This window comes from Carettochelys insculpta, chromosome 27, assembly GCF_033958435.1.
Source record: "Carettochelys insculpta isolate YL-2023 chromosome 27, ASM3395843v1, whole genome shotgun sequence".
Lineage (NCBI taxonomy): Eukaryota > Metazoa > Chordata > Testudines > Carettochelyidae > Carettochelys > Carettochelys insculpta.
The window spans coordinates 15215489-15243292 of record NC_134163.1 but is presented as its reverse complement, the minus strand read 5'-3'; the positions used below and the strand labels follow the sequence as shown (position 1 = coordinate 15243292).

At 58.3% G+C, this 27804-nt stretch overlaps 1 protein-coding gene across 1 annotated transcript in view; it reads right to left on the bottom strand.

Annotated features, from left to right (window-relative positions):
• The window catches only part of HOMER3 (homer scaffold protein 3), a 32608-nt gene extending 5817 nt beyond the window's left edge, over positions 1 to 26791 (bottom strand). The window contains exons 1-8 of the mRNA XM_074978518.1: positions 26177 to 26791; positions 14345 to 14501; positions 12856 to 12987; positions 11630 to 11737; positions 6909 to 7030; positions 5448 to 5604; positions 2758 to 2868; positions 446 to 526 (exon numbers count right to left, since the gene is read on the bottom strand). Coding sequence (XP_074834619.1) covers positions 446 to 526; positions 2758 to 2868; positions 5448 to 5604; positions 6909 to 7030; positions 11630 to 11737; positions 12856 to 12987; positions 14345 to 14501; positions 26177 to 26181 — 873 coding nt within the window. The 5' untranslated portion in view covers positions 26182 to 26791. The remainder of the gene's footprint in view (positions 1 to 445; positions 527 to 2757; positions 2869 to 5447; positions 5605 to 6908; positions 7031 to 11629; positions 11738 to 12855; positions 12988 to 14344; positions 14502 to 26176) is intronic.
• Between the last annotated feature and the right edge of the window lie 1013 nt (positions 26792 to 27804).

Below are 27804 nucleotides of genomic sequence, written 5' to 3'. Positions count from 1 at the left end.
GCCCAGGCAAAGGGCAGAGCGCTCAGCCCCCCAGGGCTAGCAGAGAGTTACACGGCCAGCAGGAGGCAGCAGGCTCTGGGCAGTGAGCGGCAGGGAGGGGCTTTTATCTTTCCAGTGCAGTCGGGTGTGTGCACGGGCTGGGTGTGGTGGCCCCTCTGTGGGGCCTGGGAGGGAGGGGAGAAGGAAGCTCAGCCCGGTCTTGTTCCACAGCAGCCCCCGTCTGCCGGCAGCCTCTCGGAAACACTGGGTAAGGTCCCCTGGCTGGCTGCGGCTGGGGAAAGCGGGGGAAAGTGAGATGCTCCAGCTCTGCACCCTCACACGGGCAGAGGGGTGGTGCTGGGTAGTGTCCCCCCAGATCTTTAACTGCATTGAGCTGGGTCTTCCCGACAGCTGCCCCAGCCCTGCTGTTCCGTGAGGGTCTCCCAGCCACCCGCCCCTCTGTTACCTGCAGCTTCTGCAGCATCTCCTCGCGCTCCCCCTCCACCTCCCACTGGCCGCTCTTCTGGCTCTTCAGCTGCTGAATTTCCTGAGGCACAGAAAGGAAACGAATCACTGGCCCAGCCCCGGGCTCCTCAGGCCACGGCTCCTGATACTCGTCCTCCTCAGCGGTCACAGGCCACACTGGGCCCAGGGGAATAAAGGCACGTGCCACCAGAGGGGCTACATCTTCGCAGTCCCCTCAAGCCTCCCAGACAACGGCCGAACCCGGTGTCCCTGGCTCCTGGTCCACCAGCCTGCCCCTTCTCTGCCTGTCTCTGCCCCAGGCCCAGGCTGCTCGTCTGATCGCTGCATGGTGGGAACAGTGCAGCGCAGAGGGTACGGCTTTCGCCCCTGGGGCTGGCTGGGAGCCTGAGCTGTTGCCAGCTGCACTATCCACACCTGAACTCTGCCAGGGTGTGTCTGTGTCCTGGGCTGGGGCAATGGTGCACCTCCACGTACATCTAGGCCTGGTCTGCGCTGTCTCCTCCTGACCCTGCCAGCCTAGTGCCCAGCCTCTGCCCTGCGCCCGCCGGCCCAGAGCATCAGGGGAGTAACCCCCCAACTGTCTGCTCACACGCTTCCCCCTCCTGCTCCTGCCAGCCTAGTGCCCAGCCTCTGCCCTGTGCCTGCCAGCCCGGAGCATCGGGAGAGTAACCCCACATCTGCCTCTGCTCGCACGTTGCCCCCTCCTGCTCCTGCCAGCCTAGTGCCCAGCCTCTGCCCTGTGCCTGCCAGCCCGGAGCATCGGGAGAGTAACCCCACATCTGCCTCTGCTCGCACGCCGCCGCCTCCTGCTCCTGCCAGCCTAGTGCCCAGCCTCTGCCCTGTGCCTGCCAGCCCGGAGCATCGGGAGAGTAACCCCACATCTGCCTCTGCTCGCACGCCACCGCCTCCTCCTGCTCCCACTGCCCACTGTACCCGCCCTGCCTCCCCAGGCTGCGACTCCCCACGCTGCCCTCACACCACAGCCACCAAGCGCCTTCCCCTTCCATCGGCAGGCGCCTGGGGCAGACAAGCTCTCCCTCCAGACACATCGGGTGCTGCAGAGCAGCCTCAGCCTGCCCCCGGCTCTGCCTGCTGCTTGGCACCACGAGGGAAGAAGGTGCACTCGAACAAAGCCCTGAGACACTCCTCACCCCCTGCTCCCGGCCCCTGTAATTGAAGTGCTGCATTCAGTCACTAATGCTGGGAAGCAGAGGCAGTAACGAGGACAGAGGTGAGAGCAGCTGCTGAGGAGCAGGGCAGGCGCGTGGGGCAGGCTGGGCTGTCTGCAGCTGAACCAGCTATGCCAGCGGCTGTATAGGTGGGTGGGTGAGGAAGGAGGGGCTGTCTGACACCCAGGCCAGGGATCAGGAGCCTTCCCAAGGGGACCATTGGGGTTGCACCTCTTCGGCCTCAGTTCTTTTAGGAGCCTGCAGGAGGCCACAGGGGGCTCTCCCATGCTGACCTGTGAGCCACTAGGAGCCTCCTTGGGAAGCCACCCACCCCGGCTCAGGGGCTTTGTACAGAGGAGGCAGAATGTGCTTCAGGATGAGTCGTGAGGCCCCAGGCCTTGTGGGAAGCAGGAGGGAGTGCGGGGACTAGAGTCCCCTGGATGGGTTGTGTGTTTCCCACTGTCCTGGAGCGACTCCAAGCATGTGCCTCAGTTTCCCCAGGCCCAGCATCAGTGCACAGTGGTGAGGGGAGTTTCGCTGTGATGACTTCCACGGGTAGGCAATGGGCCTCCATGGCCTTCGTAACCTAGGCAACCAGGTGGCACCTTCCTTCCCTTGGAAACAGGACAAAGGTATGAGGAGGGGCCTGGCTGGTTGGAATAGCAGCTGGGCTGTTAAGTGGGGCAGTCTGGTCTGGCTGCAAGGGGGAAAAAGGGGCCAGGGCCTAGCTTGGCAACCCCCTCTGGGCCCCTCCCCAGGATGGATTGTACTGATGGCTTCTGGTTTTGATGCTGACAAGGGCAGGGAGGCAGGGGGACAGGGTAGCATGGGGTAAGATTCACTCTTTAGTTTGGCCTTGTCTGAGCTACCTACCTTGGGGTGCTGTGGTCAGGCCACCCAGCAGGGTTCCCTTTAATACTTTCCACCCTGTACAGAATAAATTTTGTTCTTTGTACCGAGGCATGTGCAGATGTGCACCACCCATAGAAACACGCGGCCGGCTGTGGGCACTCTGCTAATCAGCTGGGCAGCACCTGTATCTCCCCTGGCAGTCAGCAAGCACTCAGTGTCCAGGGAATTCTGCCACTAGCCACTGGGCCCCTGTCTGCCCCTCTGCTGTTACCTCGTCTTTAACCTTGATCAGCAGCTCCAGCTCCTCCAGCGTCTGGCTCAGCTCCTCCTTGCCGTCCTCCGCGGAGGACTCATGGGCTCTCTGCAGCTCCAGTTCAGCCACCTACTTGGACATGCAGAGATAAGGGCTGGTCATGGTGCTGGTGCTGGGCGCAGGAGGTGTGGGGCTGGCTGGGGCTGGGCGCTGGGCAAGTCAAGAGGGCACTGCTGAGCAAAGTCATCTTCCTGCCCAGGAGCACCAGGCCCCAGAAGCCACAAGGAGTTGGAGCCTGGTGGCTTGGAACTAGGACACGTCTGTGCCACGCTTGCACACTCAGCTCCTTGGAGAAGCCAGCACCACAGTCCTGGAGCTCCCCCAGCCAGACTGGGGGCATATTTATAGGGGAAGCAGCTTTCCCTGTGTCCCTCTGAGCCCAGTGTGCAATCAGGGGCTGGCAAATCAGGAAACTGCCTCAGCAGCTACTGGGAACATGGGGCCTGAGGCTTCGGTTCTCCATGCGCTGGCTCTCCGCTCATTGTCACTGCTCCCAGCAGAGCGGGCCCCCACCGCCCTGGGGTACTTCTCAGTGCCTGTCACCTCAGCACCTACCTTTGCGGAGCTAAAGCTCCCATCACCCCCTGCCACCCATGTTACACTCATGCAGCTGGGGACATGGTGCAGCAGCCAGGTCCAGCCCCTTACCCTCCACCCCTCTGCTCTTGTAGAGCTGGGCTGGGCTGGGCAGGGAAGTCTCATGCAGCTTGGTTTGGGCTGGGGTGTTAGCAACCGACTCCAGGAACCCAAGGGTCCTACCCAGGCAGGGCTTAGCCACGGTCCCCTTTCCTCCTGCCAGGCACCTCTTCCCCAAGGGTCCCCCTTCCCTGCATCCTCACTGCTTCTTCCCTCTGCCAACCAGGCTCTCCCCTCCCGCAGACTCAGAAACACGGGGCCTTGCTACAGCCCTTCCGCCCCAGCCCAGTGACCAGAGCCCTCGTGCTCCCTTTGCACAGACGCTTGTCCCAAGGTTCCCACTAAGCTCACCCTGAGCAAAGATCCAGCCCATCAGAGCTGCTCTCTGCCTCTAGCCCCTGCACCTTGTGCTCCTAGCAGGGCTGGGCCAGCTCACATCAGCCGCACGACTCCAGATAGGCACAGAGCCAGGTCCTTCTCCTGGCCGCCCTCCGCTAAGCCTGAGGCTCTGATGAGGTCGGGGGAGTTCCTGCTGTTTTACACCCTTGGGAGCGGGAAGGGGCACTTGGCCCAGGTGCTCTCCAGGGCCCAGAGGGAAGTTTGTTCTTTGAGGCTCATTCAGTCCCTGGTGTCTCTACTGGGAATTAGCATCAGGCCCAGTGATGCTCATGGGGTATCGGCTGGGGACACACCCAGGAGACATGGTGCAGCAGCCACATCCAGCCCCCCACAGAGGGGCCACTACACAGTCCTGGGATGGCCACAGCTGCTACTTCTTACTGCTGAATAACCACCTCAGGCTGACTCAAACCTGGGATCTCTGGAGCTTAGTGAAGGAGTCTCTGCAGTGTGAGCTGAAAGCCGGGTGGCTGGCTGGCTGCAGAGAGACTCACTCCTTCTCTCTCTGTAAGTGGTCTAAGTGCCGCTCCATGGGACACCCAACCCCACCCCTGGGTGTGTGAGTTACACCTTCATGTCACTCAAACCACTGGTCTGGAGGCAAAAAGGCTCTGCAGCTCCTTCCCACCCCCACAAAGACCCTGCAGTCCTGGCTGCATACTCCTCTCCCCAGTGAGCTGTGCCGTGTGCCTGGCACCGTGTCCTGCCCCAGAACCGGCAGATCCGGGCCTCCTCCCCCCACCACACAGGCCTAATGCGCCCATTGTCCCACCCCAGGCTGCCTACAAGGGCCTGTTTGTCAGGGATCATGCTGCTGTGCTGAGCTAATTTTAGCAGCATGAGTGTCTGTCTGGTACCAGGCCAGGAGGCTGCCCAGGGGCACAGCTCCGGGGCAGGGGGTGAATGTGATGGGGAGCACAGCCCTCATCATCACAGGCGGCGGCTGGGGAACCTCAGGAGGCGCGAGAGAGGGAGCAACACTCCTATGCTGCCCTCCCCAGCACCGCCTGTGGTGCCACCCACCCTGCAGGAGGCAGGGAGCAGGAGCTGCTGTCATCCAGCAGGGATACCGCTGACTCCCACCGGCACGTAGGGAAGTAAGAGAGTGGGAGGGAAGGGGCTGCTCCCTGCAGATTTTATACTCTGCACTGGGGCCCCACCCCCACCTCACTGCCTCTTGGGGTCCCGGCCGCCAGCTCCAGGGAGGCCCAGCTGCTGGCCCCGGTCCTGGTCGCCGGGGGGGCTCTGTTCCAGCCCCACTCCTTAATAAACACTGTCCGGAGGACAAACATGGGGTGCAAGCAGGGTCACATGTCCCCCCAGATTCACAGCTTGGCTTGTGGTGAGCATGCTCAGTAACCTCTGCTGAAGCTGCTGCCCTCACGCCGCCCCAGCTGATGCAGGCCCCTACCCTACTGGACCGTTGGGAAGGGGCTGGGGTTTGAGGGCTGGAAATGGAGACCTAATGCTCTGCAGCCAGCAGCAGGCTCAGGGCTGGGGATCTGATCCATGTTGGTCTCGGCTGTATCCCTCCAGCTCCCATGGGGCTGTGGCCCTTGAGCTCCAGGGGCCAAGGAGATCTGAGCCCAGGTGCCCCCTTGCGCTGTGCTCACCCGCAGCCGCAGGGCCTCTGTCTCCTCCTGGTACGCGGCCAGCTGCTTCTTCCACTGCTCCACACTGGCGTTGGCTTCATGTAGGGCGGCCACCAGCTTGTTGTTGTTGTCTTGCAGGGTGAAGAATTCAGCTTCCCACTGGACCTCAGGCACCGAGCTGTGGGGGCGGGGGCGGGACCCACAGGCCGGGCGTGAGAGAGGTCTCGGCTCCCCCATGGGCGTCTCAGCAGAGGCCTCCCTCCCCACACTGGGCAGCTTCCTGAAGAGCCAATGGCCGGCACAGACATGGTCTGTTCTGTGCAGGGGCACTCCAGCCTCAAACAGGGCCGGGGCCGGAGGGAGGTTGCTGTGGACACCCTGGCGAGGGCGCTGAGCAGTGGGGAGTTACAACACCAGACACACACACCGCAAGCACCCCTCAGCACAGGGCTGTCTTCCTCACATCACAGCTGGGGAGCGGGACGCCCGGCACACTGTAGCCCTGCCTAGCTGGCCTCCCCCTTCGGGTTCTGCCTGGGCCAGGCCAGCAAAGGGGGCCAAGGAGCAGCACCCCTCAGCAGTACTGGGTTTCAAGGCCTGTTGATGGAGTGTCCGGTCTTTAATCTCTACGGAAGGGCTTTGAACCACAGGCCAGGACTGACGCTGTGCTCCCAGAGGGCAGAAGCCAGGGGGCTGCTCTGCCTGCCCATGAGGCTTTCAGCCCAGCCTCGAGTGCGTTTCTCAAATCGAGAGGCCCACGCCAGGCCCACGCCTGCGCCTCTCCTCTGCCACAGCCATGTTCAGCTTTGGGACTCAGCAGGGGACTGTCCACATGGCTCTGCCCGCAGCGGCGCAGCAGCTGCCGGAAGTGACGGGCTGGCCAGGCACTGGCGCTGGGGCCTCCCTCTGCCAGGTGAGCAGCCGGGGTGAGGAGGCTGAGCTGCTAGGAAGGGGTTTTGCAGCCTGGGGCTTCGACCCCACCCCGCACTCCATCTTTGAGTTCCCTTTGCAGAAAAGCCACTCTCAGAGCCACACCAAAACCCCTAAGACTTTGGAGGGGCGGGGAAGGGGAACAACAGAGACTCTGACTGCTGGGTGCTGGGGCTGGAGCACAGGATGGTTCCCCCCACAACTAGCCATTCCCCTGAAACAGCTGGCCCTGGGCACCCTCGGGAGACAGGAATGGGAGGCTGGTCTGGCCCAGCATGGCCCCTCCTGTGCCCAAGGCAGCAGTGGATTTGAGGCAGGCCAAAGGAAAGGGTCCCAGCCCAAGCACCAGGCTCGAGATTGGAGGGGCTCAGGGTTCAGACCCAGCTCTGTGTCTGTGGGAACAGCAACACTCACTGGGGAGCAGGGCGATGGAAAAAGTTAACTCCTCCTTTGCTGGGAGATGCTGGGATCCCCACTGGAGAGGGGACCTGAGTCCAGCCAGAAATGCCTGGAGAGCGTGGGACAGCCCTGAGCAGGGGGCCCAGGCCTCACCCTTCAGAGAACATCTTCCTCAGCCGCTCCTTCTCCGTCGTCATCTCCACGTCGGCGCTCTGGCTCCGGAACAGCTTGTCATCCCCCGGCCCATTGGCGCTGATGATGGGGCCGGGCAGCACCTGCAGTGGGGTTAGCACATCAGGCAGGGCTGGGCGTCTCTTCCAGACCCCAGTGGCTGACACAGCCTGACTCAATGGAAGGCCTTAGGTGCAGGGTCAGTGCTCTGCCCTGCCACGGGGTGACCCCAGTTCCCTTCATCTCCTTTGGGAGGGAAAGGGGACGGAGTGTCTCCTATCACCAGCAGCAACCCCGGGGCCTGCCTAGGCCTGACATCCACAGGCAGAGATCCCCTGCTCAACTCCAGAGATGGGTCCTGGAGGGGCTGGAACAGGACTGGGGAGGGAAGGGGTGCTGCCTCCTGGTCTGTTTGATTGGCACAAGCACTGGTGCTCCAGGCACCGAAGGGTGGGCCAAAGACTCGCCCAGATGCAGAAACTTGGAGGGAGGGAGGGAGGGGTGTGTGGGCACATATTCCCTGCTCCCGTGGACAATCTGGAAGGATTGGCTGATGTCACGCCTAGGACAAGAAGCAATGGGCTCAGATTGCAGCAGGAAAGGTTTAGATTGGACATTAGGAGAGACCTCTAGCCAGGGTGGTTAAGCACAGGAATAAATTGCCTCGGGAGGCTGTGGAATCTCCATCACAGGAGATTTTAAGAGCAGGTCAGATGATGGTCCATATGGATGGTTTAGAAGGTGCTCGGTCCTGCCGTGCGTACGGGGGATGGGACTTGACCTCTCGAGGTCCCTTCCAGTTCTATGATGGACAGATACACGGAGGGAGGGAAGAAGAGATAGGTGCATGAAGGGATGACTGATCATTGCCCAGGCACAGCTTTGCTTTCAGATTAACAAGCCCTTCTCCACATGGTCCGTGGCTTCCATATTTACTATCCCAGCCCCTGGTGACCACCTGGTGCCTCTGGCTGGAGTCCTAAAACAAAAATCTCTGAGCTGGGGCCTCAGAGACCAGCTGCTCCCTGACAAGTTCTCCCGTTGTTCTTCCCTCTTTATGCACATTTTTTCAGGGGGTAAATTCTTTGGCCCCAAACTTGCCCTTGGTGAGTGCTGAGAGCGTCCAGCCCCTAACTTGAATTTCCAAAAGCCACACACCAGATGCTGAATGACTTAGCAGAGAGTGGCTTCTGGGGCTCAGGCCTTGGTGTCTCAGGCCAGTGTCTCTCCTTTGTTCCCAGGGTGGCTCCGAGATAGTGACCTACAAACATGTCCAGGAGATGCAGATTCTGGATCTTGCAGGGGCCCATGGCAAGTCCTCTGCCCTGCTGGATAGGACACCTGAGTTCAGCCACCCATTCCAGTTCCCGCTCTTTGGGTGAGCAGTGAGCTTGGACAAGAAGGGGACCCTGAAGCCCAGAGCTGGAGAAGGCAGGAGCCAGGGCTATGATCACTCATACCACATGGGCCCTTTCCAGACACAAGTGAGGGGCACTCCCCACCCCCAAGTGCAGACCCCCCTCCACAGCCCCACAGCTCTCTGCCAGCCTGAGGGCAGAACACCCACAGAACAGATCAACGGCCCCTTCCAGATTGGTATCTGGGGAGGGCAGGCACCATGTGAGCCCCCAGCAGGCAGCAGGGAAGAAGCCAAGTACAGCTGTGACAAACACACCCAGCACAAGGCAGCCTGAGTGCTGGACAACAGAGTCTGAGCACCTTCGCCTTCCAGCCCTGGGCACCAGCAGGGTCCTCCAGGATGGGTACATTGCTCACAAACGCCTGATCCGCCATGGGACCTCAGTGATGGACAGGCTAAGGAGAACCTGTCCTAGGGATCTTATGCTGCCTATGAATGAGCAAGACAGGGCTCTGAGCTCTGCTGAAAACCAGGTGCTGACCAGGAAGGGTCACTCAAAGCCCATATAAGGGACCCCAAAGTACTTTATAAACAACACCCCCTGCTCACCTCCACTTATTGATCACCCTTGTTTTACAAATGGGGAAACTGAGGCAGGGAACGTGGACGAGTCTGGTTTCCTGCAGTGGCAATGGGAGTTGCGGGTGCTCAAAGCTGGGGGACACTTTCCAAACCGCCCTGCTTTTGGGGGCCTTGCACTGTCGGGCACCTGCCTGCAGACACTATGGGGTGGTGATGGACGGGTGAATGGGCTAGCGAGGGGCTGTTCTGAGGAGGGCTGCTGCAAACAGAGAGCTGCAGCTTCGAACATGTGGAGCCTGAAGACGATGGAGCTGAGTGATGTGTGGAGAGCCAGGGATGTCTGATCCATCTACAATCAATTACTGAAGGATGCGGCTCAAGCGTGAAGACCTGCTAATGGACAGACCTGAAAACAGCAGGCAGCAAGAGGGCATCGGGGTCATGTGCAGGAAGCAAGAGGGAGTGTACAGGCAGCAAGAGGGCATGGGGGGGATGTACAGGCAGCAAGAGGGCACGGGGGGCGTGTGTGTACAGGCCTGCAGCCGTGCACGGGACAGGTGGTGTGCACGCAGGCCGGCAATGGAGGGTACGGAAGGGTGTGTCTGCAGGCCAGGGGACAGGTGTGTGGGAAGGGAGCGTGTGCGTAGAGGCAGTGAGGCGCAGGGAAAGGGTGGCGGTAGGGGTCTGCAGTCTGGGGGTGATGGTGGGCATACAGACAGGCAGCCGGGTTCTGGGCCAGGCTGTGCATGGATGGCTCTCTCCGCACATCCCTCTGCCTTAAGTGCCAGCTGCACCGCAGCGCTGTCCAGGGGAGGCTGTGCCGCTAGCGTTGCAAACCCACAGGCAGTGCTGCAAGGGGTAGCCCCGGAGTTGAGCCCAGGAAGCTGTGGGTGAAAGGAGATGAAGCCCTGCCAGGGGAGCTGGCGTGTCAGTCACCTGCAGAGGTAACGTCTCTGTCTCCAGTGCAGCAGTTGCAAGGCTGCCAGGTCAACTGCAGAGCTCAGCATGGTCCCAGGCCTGCCACGTGCCCGCCAGCACCAGCCCCACATGCAGGAGGGCCCGGTTCCCTCTCGTGGTCCCGTTTTACACTGCTGCAGTGTTGCCACGATAGCTGGAGCAGCTGCTGGGTGAGGCTGGCACGAGAGGGAAGGAGGCCCGGTGTGATCTGCAGAGGGGGTGCACTGAGCACTGGGGGCTAAGGAGCCTGTAGGAGCTGCTGTGCACTGGGGGTTCAGGTTGTCCAGAGCCAGCCGCACTCCCAGAAGAAGCCAAGCCAGGGAGAGCTGGGTGTCTCAGACGATGGTGGGGGACACAGGGGCAGAGCTGGGAACTGGATGTGCAGCAGCGTGGAGGAAACAGCCGCCCCCACCGGTCTGTGTCTGATAGGAACAGGGCAGGGGAGTGAACTCTCCCCAGCTGCCTGCTCCCCCAGGGCAGGATCGCACCCCTCCAGCAGCAGGCAGCCTGGCCCAGCTCAGAGGCAAGGTCCTTGCACACAATGCACCCAGTCAGCTGACACACCTCCCCCACCCTGGGTCTCCTGGCCTTGAGCGTGGGAGAGGAGCTGCGGCTGAGAGCTGTGTGCTGTGCCAGCGATGGCCCTGACCTGGGGCTCGGCATGAGGCTGGCAGGAAGGCTGCCCACTGCCTCCGCCTCCTCCCTCCCACCTGCAGAGGGAAAAGGGGGAGAGGGATGAGGAGGGAGCATACAGACGGCTGCCCTACCCCACCCGCCTCCTCCGCACGGCAGTAGCCTGAGGGGGCAGGTTGCCTTGGCCCTGTGTTGGTGCTGCTGAGCGGAGCAGGCGGCAAGGAACCAGGGACACTGACACCTCACGCAGTTCTGTGCGCGCCCCCTGCAAGCTCTCTGCTGCCAGGTCAGAGGGGCTGGCTGCTTCATCCCCAGGGCACCAGGCCCCTTCTGCCAGGACGCAGGGCAGGCCCCGTGACTCGGGACAGTGATGGGCCCCGGCCACATGCAGCCGGGCCCCTGCAGCTCTCACGACTGTAACTGATTGCTGACCCCTGCTGAGACCGGATTACTCTGGGCTTCAGGACAGCGGCTCTGCCGCCCCTGCTCTGCTCTCTGCCGCTAGCCCGTTCAGAGAGCCAGCCTGGAGAGGCTTCTCCTGCGGCTGCACTGGGGACCGCATTTCCAGGCTCCACAGAACCTCCTCCTCCTCCGCCTTTTCTCCCAGCAGGCCAGGGTACTGTTCGCACTGCCTCCTCCTCCTCTGCTGCCGCTCCATCTGTACTCAGCCCAGAGAACGCAATGTCCTCCACCCCCCACTCCCTCCTGTTGCCAGACTAGCCAGGAGATGCATAGCCACCTTTGGGGTGCACCATCAGAGCGGCCCTGGGGAGAAGGGGTGGTATGCACCGTGGCCATCCTCTCTCCTGCAGGCGCTGGAGGCTGGTTGTGGGGGGACAGGTCGCAGGACCTGAGCTGCAGCTTGTTCTCCAGGAGCGTGGTTAGCAGAGAGGCTGGTTACAGGCTGCCCCACTCCATCCTCAGTGGCCGGCTCTCAAGGGCCAGTCTCTGCTGATGCAGGAAGCCGTCTGGGGATGCATAGGAGTGGAAGGGCTTGGAATCGCTCCGGCCAGTTGGCTCACACCTGATGCTGGCCATACAGATCTGCATTCAGGGTGCTTCTTCCTGCCAGCCGCTGCTGGTGGAAGGGGGGATTTTGGTCCCTGTGGCCAGAGAGCAGTGAATTGGTGACTCCTTCCCCCTGCAGCCCCCTCCCTGCTGCTGCAGTTACCTGGTGAGACATGAGGTTCAGGGCCGGATTGGTCAGCTCTGTTTTATCCTGCGACTTTTCCCTTGCCAGACGGGCAGCTTCCTTCACCTCCTGGAACTTCTCCGCAAACTGGGGGTAAAGGGTACAACAGGAAGGTCACTCGCCTCTTACAGGAGAACTGCAGCAAGGGCTCACCTCCCTCCAGAGATCGGGCCGGTTCTCAGCTCCCTCACCACCTGCGCTACGCATACCATCCAGAGAAGGGCCCCACCGTAACCCCGACCTGGACCAAGAGCCTCTGCTGAGCTCAGTGTCACCAGGGGTGGGACGTTGCAAGCAGAGCCTTGCATAGGGATGCCTGGGCTGTAGCAACGTGTTCAGTAAGGCTGTGCCAGAAGTGGCTACATGCCATCTGCTGACATTCCCAACTGGCTGGGCTTTCCTCCAGCCAGCACCAATGCCATCGCAGCGGGAGGGCGGAGGCGTCTGCAGCACAGACCGGGGCATGTCTCTCCAATTGGCCCTGCTGCTGGATAGATCTGAGCCAGCTCAGGTGTGCCTCGATGGGCTCAGCTGCCCTCTGCCTGCAGTGTGGACAGACCCTGCTATGCTCAGGCAGGGCCTCGAGGTTCTGAGCTCAGGGATGGTTAGACGCCCAATACCTGTGACAGCTGGTGCAGGGAGCTTAAGTCGCTTTTCAAATATCACTCCAGGCGCAGACGGCCAAGAGCTTCTGTGGACCCCAGGCAAGGTATAGGAGGAGCTGCCTTAGAGCCCCCACAAGGGTGGAGCTTCAGGCAGAAGGGATGGGGCAGGGGAAGCCAGCCCTTAGCAGTGCCCGGACCAGGCGCTGGCCCCCTCCCCGACCTCAAAGCCACACATGGCAGTGCTCCAGCAGCATTTTAAAGGGCCTGGGGCTCTGGCCACTGCTGCAGTAGCAATGATGGTGGCAGGAAGCCCCGGGCCCCTTTGAATTGCTGGACCCCGGGGGAAACTGCCCCCTTCATCCCTCTGCCCCCACTGTCAGGCCTGGCAGGCACTTGTGAAAATGTGACCTCAAGGTTCATTCTCTGCGGCTTGAGGCTTCCAGCCCCACCCCAGCCCACCCCAGCGCCAGCTGCAGCCGAGTCCATCCCCAGCTGCCTCAGAGCACAGACCCCGAGCTGACACTTCCTTTGGTGTCCCTGGTGGGCTGAATTCCAGGGATTCTCCTGCCCCCGGCTGCTCAGCCCAGCCCAGCTGCTTACCTGGGAGAGGTGCTGCTCCGAGGCGAAGCCCAGGCCATACACGGTGTTTGCTCGGCTGTCCGCCCATTGCCCGAACTTCTGGGAGGTCTTTGTGAAGGTCATGTTGGGGGTGATGGTGCTGTTGATGATGGCCTGCAGGGGAGGGGAAGAATGGGGAACCTCGGTCAACATGGAGCTGCTGTGATCTCTCCACTGTGCCGCAGCGTGGGACAGCTCTGGGAACCACCTCCTGCTTATCGCTCACCCTCACGTGCAAGGCAGGAGCCCCAGGACACCAGCAAGCAGAAGTCATTCCAGTCAGAGAGGCCGTGTGACACAGACGGGTCCTGTGCATAGGGCCTGTCGCAACTCCCCTTCCCCCTGGTCACTGGCACCAGCGTTCCCTGTGTGCTCAGCACGTGGGCGGCCACCTCGGAGAGAGTCTGGTGCCGCCCAGCTGAGTGGCAGAGCGCCCCAGCAGGCAGCCTGCGCCCGATGGGTGGTGCACAGAACAACATTCGGAGTGAGCCAGGGCACTGGGGGCACCACTCTAGCAAGGGGCTGGAGGGCTGGGCCCTCGGCTGCAGGCGGAGAGGCAGCTGCTCCCAGCACGGCTCCGGGGGCTTCCTGCAGGCTGCCCTGCTCAGCAGCAGCCAGGCAGGCAAATGGGGCTGGGTGGAGACACGCCCCCCACCCTCTGGGACTGCCCCAAGCCCAAGCCCCTCCCCACAGGGAGTCATTTCGGGGAAGCAGGGGGGCCGGCAGGCACTCGTACCAGGAGGCTGCTCTCTTCTTCTCCCGGCCCTGACTCTCAGGGAGTGAGGGAAAGCACGCACCTGCCCTGAGCCCCCCACATCCCCAGCCCCCTGCCCTGAGCCCCCCACATCCCCAGCTCCCTGCCCTGAGCCCCCCACATCCCCAGCCCCCTGCCCTGCCTCCTGCACACCCACTTTCTGAGCCCCCTGCCCATAGCCCCTCACCTCCCCAGCTCCCTGCCCTGAGCCCCCCACATCCCCAGCTCCCTGCCCTGCCTCCTGCACACCCACATTCTGAGCCCCCTGCCCTGAGCCCCCCACATCCCCAGCCCCCTGCCCTGCCTCCTGCACACCCACATTCTGAGCCCCTCACATCCCCGGCCTCCAGCACTGACTCCTGCACCCTCAGCCCCAGCCCCCACCCTGACTTCTGGTCCCCTGTGTACCCCCAGCCTCTGTCCCTCAGCTTGATGGTCTCCAACCGCCTGCCCTGAGCCCCTCACACTTCAGCCCAGACATAACTCTCTCGGCGGTACCGTTGTGTCGTGCCAGCCCCTGCCCTGAGCTCCCTCCAGGGAAATACAATACCACAGTGCCTGTGAGACACTTCTGCTTACCGCCCCCGGCATGGAGCTGGTGCCCGTGCCCGTGCCCCTGCCCCTGCCCCGCCCGCTCCGAGGGCTGCCCAGCGAGGGAGCTAAGGGAGTAAGAGGGGCACTGGCTAGTGAGTGACCTGGGTGGCACGGGGCACTTACCTTGGTGCCACCCACGCTGATGATCCGGTACACATTGCGCGTGGCATCGTAGAAGTAGGAGACAGTCAGGGCGTGTTTGCTGGCAGGGATCCAGTTCCGCTTGGTGGCTGGGTCGATCTGGAAAACGTGGGCCCGGGTGCTGAAGATGGGCTGCTCCCTGCAACAGAACCAGCAGAACCATCAGGACAGGGGTGGCAGCGGGTGGCCTGGGAAGTGAGCCGACTTCCCGGCATCTGCTGCTGGCTCCCTCCTCATGGGGGACAGGAGGCACAGAGCCCCCCGCCCCCAACCAGCTCCCACTGAGCCAGCTCCTCTGGGGAACCCCCTGCAAAGGACCAGCCTCCTGCCTGGTGCGGTCCAGCTGCAGGAGAGGCAAATCTTCAGCCCAGGGCTTGGAAGGGCTCCTGCAAACCCCTCTCATTCCTAGGGGCGCCTGCTCCAGGCTCCTTCCTCCTTGGGAGTCTCCATGCGTCTCTGGAGGGCCTGAGACCCAGACACACGCAGCTGCTCATGGGAAGGACTCAGGAACCACTGGGGACATGGGCTGATGCCATTGAGAATAAAACTAAAGGCCTTGCAGCCCTTTCCACCATCTCCACCCCCTCTTCCAGCCACAGCAGCCAGCAACCCAACTGCAGCAGAGCCCCCCAGGCCAGGTCGTCTGGGGCTCTGTCCTACTGCCTCCCAGGGTAACCCCACCCTCGGGCTAGTCTGTCACGTCAGCAGGGTTGCAGGGCAGGCGTCGGGGTCAGTGGGTTGTGTATGCACACGTAGGATACCAGGCTCTCGCCGGGGCTGGTGTGCTAAGCTTGGCTCGGCAGGCCCTTTGATGCCTGATTTGCCTCTTTCACACCGTGAGCCAAGGAGTTCATTGGTATGACTGCCCTGCTGGGGTGTGCGGGACAGAGAGGGGGCTTGGGATCTGAGCATAGGAAGGATCCCCGCCTTTAGCACGTCTCTTCCTCCAGAGGCTTGCACCTGGGATGGGTGCCCTGCAGCCAAGGTCGCCTCGTGGGATTAAAGGCTGGACACGTAAGAATGGATGAAAAGTGATGCCGCACCCCCCACCCGAGTGCAGAATCAGCTGCTGCAGAAGGCTGGGGAGCCGCATCCCCCGTGAGTGGAGCTCCGTGGACAGGCGCCCAGGAGAGATTCAGGTACTGCCCAGATGATCAGCAGAGCGCCCCCCCAGCCGGCAGCCCATGTCCCTAGACATGGTGCAGATCTGCATGTGCCTCAGTGCACAGAACAATATCTATTCTGCAAATGGATGGGAACAATTGGAGGGAACAGTGCTGGTGAGCTGCAAGCCAGGCCTGGGCTTTCTGACCAGAAACACGCAAGCGAAGCCCAGAGCTCAGGATGCAGGACATGACTCGAGCACAGCAGGACGCACAGAGGCATTGGTCTCTGTGATTCCCCAGCCTGGGTGCATCAGGGCTCCAGGTCTTTTTCTGGAATTCCTTCCTGAGCTCAGGCACTGGCCATCGCAGGCAGGAGCTGGAGCAGCTGAACTTTAATGGGAGCTGATGCAGGCTGTGCTCCAAGGGAAGAGAACAGCTGGGGTGGCCCGGCAACCTAGAAACCTGATCCAATGTGAGGCCTCCCAGTGGCAGTGGGTCAGATGGAAAGAGCCACACCCAGCACCATCCCTGAGGCTTGAGAGCCGCTGCTTCCCAGACAGGGCTTTTCCCCTCTTGGCCCGGTCTGGGCTCAGACCCCTTGCACAGCAGCACTTCAAGTAGCCCCTGGTGCCCCAGCCTGCTCCCTCCCAATAGCACTTTGGGATCTCCCTGTGGTCAGGTCGCCCAGCCCTCCCTGGGTTACTGTCCTCAGATTCACTGCTCTCTGCTGACACGCAGGGCATAGCTTGACGTGGGATGTGATCCCCACCTTGCCTTACGCCTTCGAGGCACAATTTCCACTGGGTATGCCGCTAGCCCCCCTCTCCATTGATCCCAGGCCCCAGGGGAGGGGCAGGCACAGCTACAGGCAGTTTGTTACCTAGTCGTTGACATTGGTTAGTAACGGCTGGACAGACTATTAGGCAGTGCAGTTAGTATGCATCAGGCTTCCAGCAGCTCTCTAGATCTTGGTTTGGTCTCCTCAGAGCTTCATTTCCTGGCAATGGAAAAGTTAGCTGTTATTTGCCAACTAGGGGTCACCCAGGGAAATGCTGGGGAAGCAGGTTTAACACTAACAGGAGGAAGTTTTTCTTCATGCAGTGCACAGTTGGCCTGTGGAACTGCTTGCCAGAGGGTTGCCAGATAAATTCCTGGAGGTAGGGTCCACCAATGGTGATTAGCCAGTGGGGGTAGGAACAGCGTCCCCAGCCTCAGTCTGCCAGATGATGGAAATGGGCGACACGGGAGGGACCACTAATGACGCCCTGCTCAGTTCACTCCCTCTGGGACACTGGGCACCAGCCACTGTTAGGAGCCAGGACACTAGGTTGGACAGACCTTGGGTCTGACTCAGCCTGGCCATTCTCATGTCACACACAGCACCAAGTGCTCGTTGGTCCCACCTCTCCACAGCTGTCACTTGGAACGATTTCTCGTCACCAGACTCTGCTCTGGCTGGCGCGCAGGGGGAAGCCATGTAACTTAGAGTAACTGCCTCAGGCCAGCAGCAGGGGCACTGCGGTTGCCTGGCTTTAGCTCTGTGCTCTTTCTATGGAGCAAAGGTCTCTGGCTGCAGAGCCGCTTCCTGGTTTGTTGCAGTTTCATGCCTTCTGTCAGTGAGGGACTGGGAGATTGGCTCCCTGGCATGTCTGTGGTTTGGCCTGTTCTGAAAGGCTGTTGGGTCTTTTCATAGCAATACCCCCAGAGGCACCTTCCCTGACCCACGCCCTCGGTAAGGTTGTGACCCAAAGCCTTCTGAAGTCAGAGGGAATCCTCCCACTGACTCTAGCAGGCTTTAGATCAGGCTCGGAGCCAGATGGCATATCCCTGCACAGTGACTGCCTCGCTGGTCCCTTCTCACTCCACGCAGAGAATAGTACAGTAGCTGGTGGCCATGAGCGACATGACCCCCTGCCCCAAGGGCACAGCTGGTGTCATGGCCCTCTTCAGGGCGGAGCACGATTGAGCAGCTGCAGGGCCATGAGGAACCACCATGAGGAACCGCTTTCTGCGGCTTTCCAGATCAGATGGAACATGGGAGACGTTTATCGTTGTTAATTTTTGTCAGTTAGAAGCCAGAGCAAATGGCCTCATGGTGCCTGCCAGGTTATTGTCTGCAGTCCACACTGTGCCACAGCAGGCACAGCGTAGAAGCCAGGCTGTGCCTCACCACCCTGGAGGGACCCCCTTATGTGGCAGAGGAGACCAGCTCCCTGGGGCATCCAGTCCTCGGGGTCGCCGTTGAGGCTGCTCCGGGAAGGAACAGCTACTGGTTGATACCAACACCAAAATCTTTGTACTGAGTGCTCCAAGGCCGGCAAGCCTCCAGGGGGAAGCAGCTGGGCGGCTGACGGAGTAATTGCAAGACAGTAACTGCGCAGGCCAGATCTACTTTGCCTCCTGCAGAGCCCGAGAACAAGGAAGAAAACGGCAGAACGCCTGTCGATAATAGAAGGGGCCAGCTATTTCACACCTTGCTTTTGCACTGACTTCCCCCTGCTTGAAATTCCTGCAGCCTCCTCAGCCAGTACGCTGCCCAGACCTGCACACTCTCAGCCTACGGCTCAGATGCACCAGAACAGGCGCTGCAGAGGGGGAATCTGGGACTTCCTGCACATGGCTGTTGCCAGAGCTCCATTCATGGGCCAGCTGATGCCCTAAGCTGGTTCCTGAAGCTATGAGACTTCATACTGACAAGGAAAGTTCTCTGTCCCTACCGGCCACATGGGACCAAGCCTCACCCACAACCCAGACCAGATGGGTGCCAATGGCCTCCAGTGTGCCTTGTCTGAACAGGTGACTAGTTGGGCGGTCCTGCAGGGACTGCCCCTCAGTGCACAAGCTCCCGCTGCCAGGGGCAATTCCTGCCTCATGTTACTTTCCAAAGGGTGGAGGATTAGGACATGCAGAATCCAGAAAACAATCTTACAACTCCTCCTCTCACCGGAGCTGCGAATCTACCCTTACACATGTCCATTTGGGTGCGATGGTTAAAGCCCAGGGCCCTATGCCAGGACACCTAAGTTCTACTCCTGACTGTGCAGCCATGGCTCAGTCCATAGCCCTGGAGTTCCTCAGTTTCCCTACTTGCAAAAATGGGGTTAAACCCCTCTCATAGCTCCTGGGGACGTGCCAGTCAGTCATGCACCTTCAGCCCATCAGCTGAGAGGAGCTAATGATGGTGAAAGGGCTACATGCATCACATGCTGTGATACCTGGGACACTGCCAAGTCCTTCTCCTCCCACTAGGAAATTAAACAAACTCACGCACTGCACAACACTGGGAATATCTGGAATCTCCCCGCCCCCGTTAAGAAAAGCCTGCTTCTGGGGGGCGGCAGTCAGCTTAATGGGCTAGGATGCTGCTTGCTACAGCTCCATATGCAAGTGACAAAAGAACCCGGCTCCTCTCTGGTGCACCAAGCGTGCTCTGGGAAGCAGCTGCTAGGGTTCAAAGCGCAACGGTCACGGCTGGCTCCTCCAGAGCTCTGCGGGTCACTCTCACACTCTCACAGTGCAGGCTCCAGCTTGGGAGAATTCCAGAAAGGCACCAGCACTTCCTGTGCTGCTGGCTCCTCTCCTGGGACTGGAGTGCTTGCGGGAGGGGGCCTTCTCCTCACCCAGCAAATGGGGACTGAACTTGAGGAGTCAGGCTGGCGGAGGAGCTCCCTTGCTGGCCAAACTCAAAGCTAGCAAAAGCCTTCCCAGGTCTGAGCACCAGAGTGAAGCAGGAGAAACAAAGGGCAGGCGGAAAGAGAGGAAGGAAACAGACTCAGCAGGAAACTGAGAGGGAGAGGAGAAAAAGGAGGAATAGGAACTGAAAACATGCCAGCGAGAGACACCAGCTTTGGGGAGGTCTCGCTGAAACAGTCAGTGATGTCCCAGGAGTGCTGTGGGCCACAGAGCAGTAACTTAGGTGCTCTCCTCTTAACCCTTCCTGGCATTTGTTCTGCGACGAAGTACCACCAGGCTGGCACAGTTCTATACAGCTGACAACGGTGCTCTGGCCATGCCCTAGACTGAAGCACAAGGTGGGGGCTGTGGGTCACTGGCAGGGCTGTGCCTCAGCACCAATGTTCCTTCTAATGTTTGCATCCATATGTGGAATAATTTTTATGTGCACCCAGGCTGTGCGGATGTGCACCACCAGTAGAAACACAGGCTGCTGGCTTTGGGCTCTCAGCTAATGAGCTGGGTGGCACCTGAATCTCTCCAGGTGGTTGCCCATGTGCTCAGCGTACAGCAACACTGCTCAGAACCCAGCTGCGGACCAGCAAGGGGGCTGCAGAGCACGACTGTCCAGCACCTCTCTGCCGTCGGCTCTCCCCTGGCCACTGCCCTCACTCTCTCCTTTGCTCGAGCATGACGAACTCTTTAAAAATAGCCTAAAAAGCACTTGGACTTGTCATGTTGCCCATTCCCCCAGCCCCCTTGTACACGCATATATCTGGATGTCACATGCCTGAGTAAATGCTGACAGTTCTGTGAGTGCCTGATGAGGATGGCAGCTGGAAAGGGCCCAGGCCCCTCTGCACTGGCGACTGGTCCCAGCCTGAGAGGGAAGGGTGAAAGCAACATATTACACACCCATGCTGAGTTTAAGGCTGTCTGATGACTGTGCTCTACCAGCCTGGCAGCAGGAAACCCAACCGGACACCCCACAGGGCAGAACTCAAAGGGAACAAAGAGTTGGTCTCCAGCTGAGGGCCCACAACACGAGGCAGCAGCTGCTCCTCCTTAGGGGACAGCCTTGGAGATGGACAGGTTGAACTTGCTGCATAGAGGGATCAAATCAAATCCCAGTTAGAGCCTGTGTGATTCAAGCTGGGCACGCGCACTCCAGCCCCTAACTGCGGAGGTCCGTTCTCCTTTCCTCCTCCTCCGGCCCGTCTGTGGAGAAATATCAGACACTCAGCCTGCCTCAAGGAGTCTGCATGAACACAACTCATAGGGCCCCAAGCAAGGCAACAGTCCCGCTGTAACCAAGAAGCCTGGCACAGACACTGGGGAGCTCAGCTCTTTGACCCTTTCCTGATTCAGATCCTATCATTCACCTTCAGTTCAGCAAGGCACCAGAGGCTCTGGATGCCTTTAATCACAGCAGCTCACAGTGGTTGCTCATTAAGCCTCACCACTGCAGCTATCTTACAGGTGGAATAAATTTTGTTCTGAGCACCAAGCTGTGTGCAAATGTGCACCATCACTAGAAACACAGTTGCTGGCTGCAAGCACTCTGCTAATTGGCTGGACAGCACCTGAATCTCTCCTGGGTGGCCACCCCAATGCTCAGCTCATAGGGAATACTGCCTTATGGGTGTGGAAACTGAGGCAGAGAGGGGCAGGAACTGGCCCAAGGACAGAGGTATCAGGGCACAGCTGGGATTAGAATTTACTCCCTTTCTAAGCACTAACACCACTGACTAGTCCCTCTCCCCAAGAGGATAGTGCAAAACCCTGAGAACGAGGCCGTTTCCCATGGTCAGGAATAAACCAGGTCAGACCGGTGGAATTTCAAAAGTCGGCTCAGTAGCATTGATCTCTGGAGCTGAGTTTTACAGAGTTCCATCGCATCTTCAGTGCTTCTCACTCGTCATCCTTGCAGCTCCCTCTTTTGTCACACTCCCGGGTGCCTCACCTGAGCTCTCCGGGGAGGGATGTTTCTCCCATCTCTGCTCTGTGCTCTCAATTGAGTGCAGCCCAGGCCGCAGCAAGGGGGGAAATTCCCGCCTGACTTTTCCAAGCTCTCTTCAACTCCTCATGCTGCTGTGGATTCCTAACCACAAGGGCATGTGTCAAATGCAGCCTCCTGCCAGAGCTCAGGGGATGGGGGAGGGAAGCAGGTCCTAATTGGTTGCTTTAGCTCCTCTATTGCATCCAAGGGTTTCTTTGGTGGGTGAGAACAGGAGGGTGCAGAGGTTTCTCTTGTCTACTTCCAAGCTGCAGTGCTCACGCTTTCACCTCGCTGTTTCCCTCCCTCCCATCTCTCTCCTGGTCCTTTCCCGGCTGTTGCACACGCCAGGGTAGGTTTTCCCCGCAAAGGTCCTTCCGTGCTTTGCTGCCATCAGTTTGGATACAGCCTGCGGCTCACTGAACTGCTTCTCATGTCCTGTTTGCCAGCCCAGCCCCCAGCCCCGAGACCAGACCTTTGTTTGCATCTTTGCTCTGGGGATGGGCTGCAACACAGCTGCTCCACCGACAGCAGCTGACGCACAGCATCCCATTAAAGAACCTGACGAGTGCGCCTGGGGAGGTGGGGGTCTGCCCAAGAGATAATTGTTAACTAGGATTTTTTAAGAGAAAGATTGGCTGGGGCACTGGCTAGGCCGTGGGATTAGAATGAGGCATTTTACAGCAAGGGCAGCAGACGCGGGTGTGAAATGAGGCTGGTGGGGCTTAGCTCAGTGCCCACTGACAAAGGGGGGACCCAGGGTGGATGAACTGCCCCCCTAGCTACAGCACGCTGGGCAGGGCAGAGCCACACCAATAGATGCGATAGTGTGTACAGGGAGGTTGACCTCACTGGGCTAGGCCTGTTTTTGGATAAAGGTGAGGACTCCCTGATGCTGGGCTGTTGAACCCCTGCCAGGGCAGGGTGTAGTTCTCCCTGTAAGCTGAGTGCTTGGCCGGCCACCCAGGAGAGATTCAGGTGCTGCCCAGCTGATTAGCAGAATGCCCACAGCTGGCAGCATGTTTCTACTGGTGGTGCACAACTGCACATGCCTAGGTGCGCATACAAAATTTATTCCACCCGTGGATGGAAAAAAGAGAGAACCCTGCGGTAAGGCAGCCACAATGGTGAGAATTAATGAGCGACCACTGTGAGCTGCTGTGACTAAAGGGTGTGGCTCTCCTGCAGAGCCATGGGAGTGAAAAGGGCGTAGCTTGCTAACAACCCAAGGTGCTTCCTCTCTGCAGGGCTCAAACATCAACCTCCAAGGACCTGACTGCTTCAGCCACTAGGCCATATGTCCTTCCTGATCTGGGAATGCAATGCAGGCGTTCTGGCTTTCAGCCTGCTGCATTAACCTCTTCTCTTCAGGCTCACAAGTCCCTGAGCTGCATTCCACGCTGCACCCCGTTGCCTCATGGGAACGCAATGGTGGGTTGGGTAGCCCGATGGGGTGCAGAGAGGCAGGACTTGCAGCCCGTGCGTGAACGGAGCAATGCAGCCTGTCCCTCTGGGGAAACTCCCCCTGCTAGTGGAATTAACCAGGAGAGCTCAGTGTGAAGAAGGGAAAGCAGGTCTCTCCCAGCCTGGTTGTAGACCAAAGGCACCAGTGGAACCCTGGCTGGATATGCCCCAGGCGGGTTAGCCTGGGGAACACAATGCCACACGTGCAAGTTCAGGCAAATGGGAGGGGAACCAGAGGCACTGAAAGGCCCAGCAGCATCATTAAACCGTTTGCCTACCAGACACCTAACCCCCTCTGGGTGCATCCTGAGCAGTGACGACCCTCTGCTGCCAGGAGTTGGGGGTGCTTGGCAGTTACCACTCTGGAATGGCCGTCCTGCTCTTTCCAAGGTCTCTTGGCTCCTCTTGTGCCACACACAGACCAAGGGGTTTATCTGCACAGCAATCCTCTTCCTCCGTTGATATGGGGCCTACGAGGACCTAAATTATTCTTTGTGGAGTCCAGAAAGCAAGTCCCAGCACAGCAGCCAGGCTCAGGCACTGTGGAACATGGGCTACGTCTACACGTGCACGCTACGTCAAAATAGCTTATTTCGATGTAGCGACATCGAAATAAGCTATTTCGATGAATAGCGTCTACACGTCCCCCAGGGCTGGCAACATCGACGTTCAACGTCGACGTTGGGCAGCACCACATCAAAAAAGGCGCTGCGAGGGAACATCTACACGCCAGAGTAGCACACATCGAAATAAGGGTGCCAGGAACAGCTACAGACAGGGTCACAGGGCGGACTCAACAGCAAGCCGCTCCCTTAAAGGGCCCCTCCCAGACACACTTGCACTAAACAGCACAAGATACACAAAGCCGACAACTAGTTGCAGATCCTGTGCATGCAGCATGGATCCCCAGTTGCAGCAGCAGCAGCCAGAAGCCCTGGGCTAAGGGCTGCTGCACATGGTGACCATAGAGCCCCGCAGGGGCTGGAGAGAGAGCGTCTCTCAACCCCTCAGCTGATGGCCACCATGGAGGACCCCGCTATTTCGATGTTGCGGGACGTGGATCGTCTACACGTTCCCTACTTCAATGTTGAACGTCGAAGTAGGGCGCTATTCCCATCCCCTCATGGGGTTAGCGACTTCGACGTCTCGCTGCCTAATGTCAAAGTTAACTTTGAAATAGCGCCCAACACATGTAGCCGTGACGGGCACTATTTCGAAGTTGGCGCTGCTACTTCGAAGTAGCGTGCATGTGTAGACGCGGCTATGCTGGCCCTACACAGCTCTGTTGATATACCTCAGCCTGGGCTGCAAACCTCCCGTACACCAGCCCTTGGCCTCCCATCTAGTATTGCTAATGCAGTTACAGTCCTGACCATCTGTGAGCACTCCACAGGGCTCCGGCTCACTTCTGCTCATGTGTCATTGCGTAGCCAGGCGGGGTCACACCCATGGAGGCCTGCACCGCTCTGCTTGCACAGACCTCGCTGCTTTCTCAGTAGTGCTCCTGGACAGCACTGCTGGGACTCCTGATGCGTGACCAGCACCAGTGCCAAGCCTTTCCTTAGCCTGTCCTGTGCTCGTTTGAAATGTGGACAAATGCCCAGTATGGGCTCAGCTCAGAGGTAACCGAATTCACTTCCCTTGTGACCCAAGTGACATTTACAACTAGCTATTTAAAGGCGAAAAGGCAATGCTTTCAAACTGACAGCACCCCAGGGATATGTTAGAGTTCAGGAATGAATTATCCATGAAAGCTACACCCTGGATATTGCTGGGACAAGGGTTACAAGGAAACCTGACAACAGGCTGCTTCAAGAGTAGGGCGGGGGCGAGGGGAGGACAGACTCCTTGTTTAAAATACAAATCAACTAAAAACAACGTGTAGAAAATAATTTCGCAGCTACAGCTTTCCAAATCTCTTGGCAATCCAGGGGACGAAATCTGCTGCTGGTTATTCCGCTTTCCACGCACTCTGTGCACATGACAAAGACCTTTTGGTTCAGAAGTTCTCTGTGTCTGAAAACAGGGCTGTGGGGAAAACGTCACGGCCACAGGAACTACAGATCGCTGCCTTAACCCTATCGTTAGAGAAGAATTCACAAGAACTGCCACACGGACCGCAGGTTCAACATTCTGCCTGATAAGTGGCAACCTTTGAGCATTGGCCTGCTAAACCGAGGGTTGTGAGCTCAATCCTTGAGGAGGCCATTTAGAGGCCTGGGGCAAAGAGACTTAAAAAAGGAAAAAAAATCTGTCAGGGATGGTGCTTGGTCCTGCTGTGAGGAAAGGGGACTGGACTCGATGACCACCTGAGGTCTCTTCCAGCTCTGTGAGATGTGTAATCTTCTAAAGTAATTGCAGAGCCATTGGGTGTAGCCAGAATAGTCCCACGAGACAGGGAAAAGCTTCTGATCTAAATTGGCCAAGTGTGAATGCCACTGAATTAAATGGATTTACTCTAACTCAGGGGTCAGCAACCTTTCCGAGATGGAGGGCCAAAATTTGACCTTTTGACCTCTATGTACAGGCTGAGTGCCGGTGATACTTTTAAAGTCACTAACAGCCCTACTTACGACAGCTTCATTTCAAACTAAATGAAGGTGCAGAGCTTTGCTGTTGAGGTGGTGGTTGGTAGCCTTAGCTGGTCTTTTGTTAACCCACAGGCAGCCTGGCTTTGAGCAAGCGCCCAGCTGCATGTGGGGGGGCGGGTGGGTTGGGGCTGAGCTATTGGCTCCTGTGCCACTCTTGGCACCCATGCCGGGGGGTTGCTGATCCTGCTCTAGATTCACATTGAGACTCTGAGGTCAGAAGCCATATCTATGTCCCTTCTGCCATCTGACTCTGTTCACCCCCCTTCAGACATTTTACCCAGGCTGCCCAAGAGAGAAATAAAAACTCAGCTAAGACAAGCCACTAAACTGTTACTTATTTCGCCTCTAACGTCAAACCCAAAGACTGGGAGAGACTGGCCAGGCAGGGGCTTCCTTCAGCCCTAGCGAGCTTCTGAGTGGCCCAAAAGTGTTCATTACACAAGCAACTAGCTCACAGCAGCATGTCAGGTCCTTAAAAATCACACAGTTGGGTTTATAAATCAAACAACGAATGAAATTCCCATGCCAATGCCTGACAGCCACTTAGAATATATGTCACCCCTGGAAGAATTTAGGGGTTATGACCAGAAACTTTCAGTTGTGCTATTTACCCATATAGAAATGTAGTGTTCAATTAGCTGAGCACCAACATTCCAAGATCAAAACAAAAGCTGAAACCTCTAACTTCTGTGAATGTCTGCCAAAGCAGTAGGTTCTTTGGGTCACCCCAGAGGGACAACATATGGATCCCATCTGGAGTCTTCTACTTACACCTTGGGTCACAAAGTGATTTACCAATCTCTGCAACTAGCTACATCACGAATCCCTAAAGGTTAGGGAAATTCTTTATGTTTAAACTTGAATTTCATTATTGCAACTGGAAAGCTGGATCCCTGCAACTCTGCTATGTTAAAACCACACCTTGTTCTGTAAATTGTTAATAAAACGAACACCACACAAATAACCACCAAACCGCCAATCTCACCCCATCTCCACGCTGGTGTCAGTTTTTTTTCCTCCTGGTCTCTTCTTTGGTCTCCTTTGATTCACTCCACGTTTTTATTTCTTTTTTCCCTTCCTCCTCCTCTCTCTCTCTCCGGATCCGGATGCTCTTTAAATTTCCTCCGGAATTTCACTTTGAAATCCGCTAGTTTTGTTGCTTGTACAAAAATGACCTATAATCCCGAAGCATGCATGGGTGGGGGATGGGGTGAGATCTTGGGCAACCTTCTCTGGTGGGGCTTCTCCCCACCACGAGCTGCAGCCCAGGAGATCCTAGAGACAACCAACTTTGGAGCACACTGAAATGTTGCAGTCCACAGCAGGCAGTTCCCTCCTCGCAAGACGGGATCCCTTCTTCCCTTCAGCATGGGCAGCAGCCACAAGATTATTTGCTCCTTTTACAAACCCTTTGCAACAATGCAGCCTCCCTGCTAGGCCAGCTACTGAATCGCCCTTGAAGTTTGTCCCACCGCCCAAAAAGTGAAGCTGTGTCCACAGTCTGTCCCTCTTGATCGTGGTTTCTTTGTTCTCGCTCTCATTTTTTTATTCGCTTCCTGCCTCTGCCAACTGCCCCATCTCGGTCACATTTCTCTTTCTTTCTCCTGACTTTATTTCCAATGGTTTCCTCTGGCTCAGAGGCACCATCTGCTGGGCACAGCAGCACTGTACACACACTGCAACACCAAGCTGTTAAATTCATAGCACCGTGCAATGATGTCCCAACCCCACTTCCCCTCTCCTCCATTCCTGGGGTTTGGCTCTTACTCTGTAATCTGATTCAGGCTCTGAGTCTGTCTAGACTAGGGTGGAAGCTGTCTGATCAGCCGGTCCATGGTAAGGTACAATTTACCCTTGCAACACTCGCATTTCCAAACCTGTTGGCTCCCACTTAAAAAAAAAAAAACAACAAAGCTGACACTTTTTATCTGAGTTCAAAGCAATGTTCCCTGTCTGCTGGTTACTTGTGCAATCGTTCAGGAGATATTCAAAGGCCGAGTGCCCCCAGCAAGGGTTTGTGATTCCTATTGGTGGTGCACATTACACATGCCTCAGTGCGCATACAAATTTATTCCACACATGGATGAAACATTGGTCTAAACAGAGCTTTTCAGAAAGACAGAAGCCTGTGTGATGGGGTTCAGGGGTCCCCCTGCACTGCACCCCATCCGCTGGCAGGAGAGACTCTCACTCAGCAGGTACAACAGCAGGTTTATTAGGCAACAGATGTCCAGTTTCTCACAGAAGCAACAGCATAGCAGCCAGAGACAGTCCTTCCAACCTGTCCTGGGGAGAAGACCCCAAGGGGTGCCCCTCTGGGGTGTAGCTTCCCCCTCCTCAGGCTGGCTGCCTTCCAGGTCTCCCTTTTCCTAGCCTCTAACTGCCACCCCCGATTCAAACCCCTCTCAGCTCCTCCCTGCTCTTTGTTCAGGCAGAGGTGTTACCTGCCAGTTGTAGCCCCAGGGTCATCCTTAGCCACTGGGAGCTGCTGCTTGCCTCAGACATCCAGCCTGACTCACACATGCGCTCCCCCCACTCCATCACAGCCTGATCCAGCCAACACTCTGGTTCTTCCACTGTTATCCGTAGCTGTGCAGGGCAAGAGTGAAACAC